Raw genomic sequence first — 1,734 nt, forward strand, 5'->3', positions numbered from 1 at the left:
AAAAAAAAAAAAAAAAAAAAAAGAATAAAGCAGCTAGTCCCCAGGGCCAAAGAGCAGGTAACTGGTTGCAGGTGGTTGCAGTGGCGGTGGGGAAGGGAGAGCAACACCCTTGAGATGAAGACACATACCCGATTCTGTGAGGTTTCACTAGACACTTAAGAGAAAAAAAAAAAAACTGGGACGTCCTAGTTGACATGTGATGTCCGTTTTAAGTTTTTTTTGTCTTTTGTTTTAACTACAACAAATACAGTCACACAATATAACATCCTTCTGACCTGGCAAGGAGAGAACAAAAAAACCCCAAGAAAAAACAACGTTCTCAGCTGCAGACATGCCGAGCAGATTGGGAGGTGGTGGGCCTGCAGGTAAAATAAAAATGAGGGGAGTATGGATGGAGGAGAAGGGGGGGCGGGACGAAGCGTTCACTTTTTGAGTGGCTGGTAAACAGAGGCGTTGGGGTCTAGGCCGGAGGGATTGGTGTCCATGAACTTGGAGGAGTAATGGGGGGCCACGGGGGTCATGCTGCTGGTGTCGGCTGTGTAGGAGATGCTGGGCATGACAGCCATCACTTCGGCTATCTTCTGCTTCAGGTCTTTGATCTCCTGGTCCTTCTGCAGGATTTGACCTGAAAGCAGAGTCAGTCCAACAACAAGAACTTTGAGATTCTGATTCAAACCCAGAAATGATTTGTACATGTTCTCACACTCCAAATATTCTGTTTGTGGATCAGGCTGACCTTGTGCAATCTCCAGTTGTCTCTTGGCGTCTCCCAGTGCAGAGAAGAGGTCCAGTTTGATCCTGGTCTCTGCACTCAGGCTGTTCTCCAGGTGCTGGGTCTTGTCTTGCATGGCTGACAGCGCTGACATCAGCACCTCTGTGTCTTTTTCATTCTCTTTATATTTATGAAGCTCCTGAAAGATGGAGAAGAGATACAGTCAGGGTCAAAGTCAGGAAGTTAGCATCTGCGACTGGCTGCTTTAGCACACTGTTGACTGAATGTTCTGTATTTGGCTGGGTAAGCCAACATGTAGGTAGCACTCTGTGACTGCTGTCTGACATAAATAAAGGCTGATAATAACTGCCTGACTTAAAAAAAAGTATATGGTATATACAGTGCAACAGCCTGTAGCTGACTGCTTGTTTAACTTCTGCTTTACCGCCTTGTGTATGAGCACTGTTGTTATACGAGACAAAAAAGTAAAATAGGTGAAGAAATTATATTCTTGATGTCACAACAAAAACATGAACATTCACCATTTTCACACTGTGTTCATTTGACTTGTACACCCCAGGCATTAGCTAGTTTTGGGAAACTGTCTAGAACAGAGTTACAAGAAATGCTCTGTCATGTTGTATTTGGCTGTGTTACTTCTGTCTTTTCAGAAGCTGAGTTAAACTGTGCTCCAGGTTTTTGCAAAAGCTATTTGCATGCAAAACTGGCTCTATGAGCAGCACATCAAGAGATCCACGTTTCAGGAATTGAAACTTTCCTGGATCAATAATCTTCTTCTTAAAGAAGCTTCTTAATAAATCGCAAATTTGAAAGTCAAGACTAACAAGCACCTTTAGCTCACCTATTGCACCTCGATATTACACACAAGCAAAATATATAAATACACAAAAGCATTCAAGACTTTTTTTTTTTTTTTTTTTTTTTAAATCAGCTTGGTAATAACAATTCTTGTTAATACTTTAATCAAAAAATAGGCTCACCTGCACTTTCAATTCAAGCTC

General features: G+C 42.0%; 1 protein-coding gene across 1 annotated transcript; it reads right to left on the bottom strand.

The window, feature by feature from the left end:
• Positions 1–6: 6 nt before the first annotated feature.
• Positions 7–1,728, bottom strand: LOC111668073 (macoilin-2-like). Its single transcript, XM_023424014.2, has 3 exons — positions 1,714–1,728; positions 737–911; positions 7–625 (listed from the first exon to the last, which is right to left on the bottom strand). Exons 2-3 carry the CDS (start codon positions 864–866, stop codon positions 423–425), a joined length of 333 nt encoding a protein of 110 aa, XP_023279782.1. The 5' UTR covers positions 867–911; positions 1,714–1,728; the 3' UTR covers positions 7–422.
• Positions 1,729–1,734: the final 6 nt, after the last annotated feature.

This window comes from Seriola lalandi, unplaced genomic scaffold (genome assembly GCF_002814215.2).
Source record: "Seriola lalandi dorsalis isolate HSWRI2012SDOR001 ecotype SW California unplaced genomic scaffold, Sedor1 jcf7180002003860, whole genome shotgun sequence".
Classification (NCBI taxonomy): Eukaryota; Metazoa; Chordata; class Actinopteri; order Carangiformes; family Carangidae; genus Seriola; species Seriola lalandi.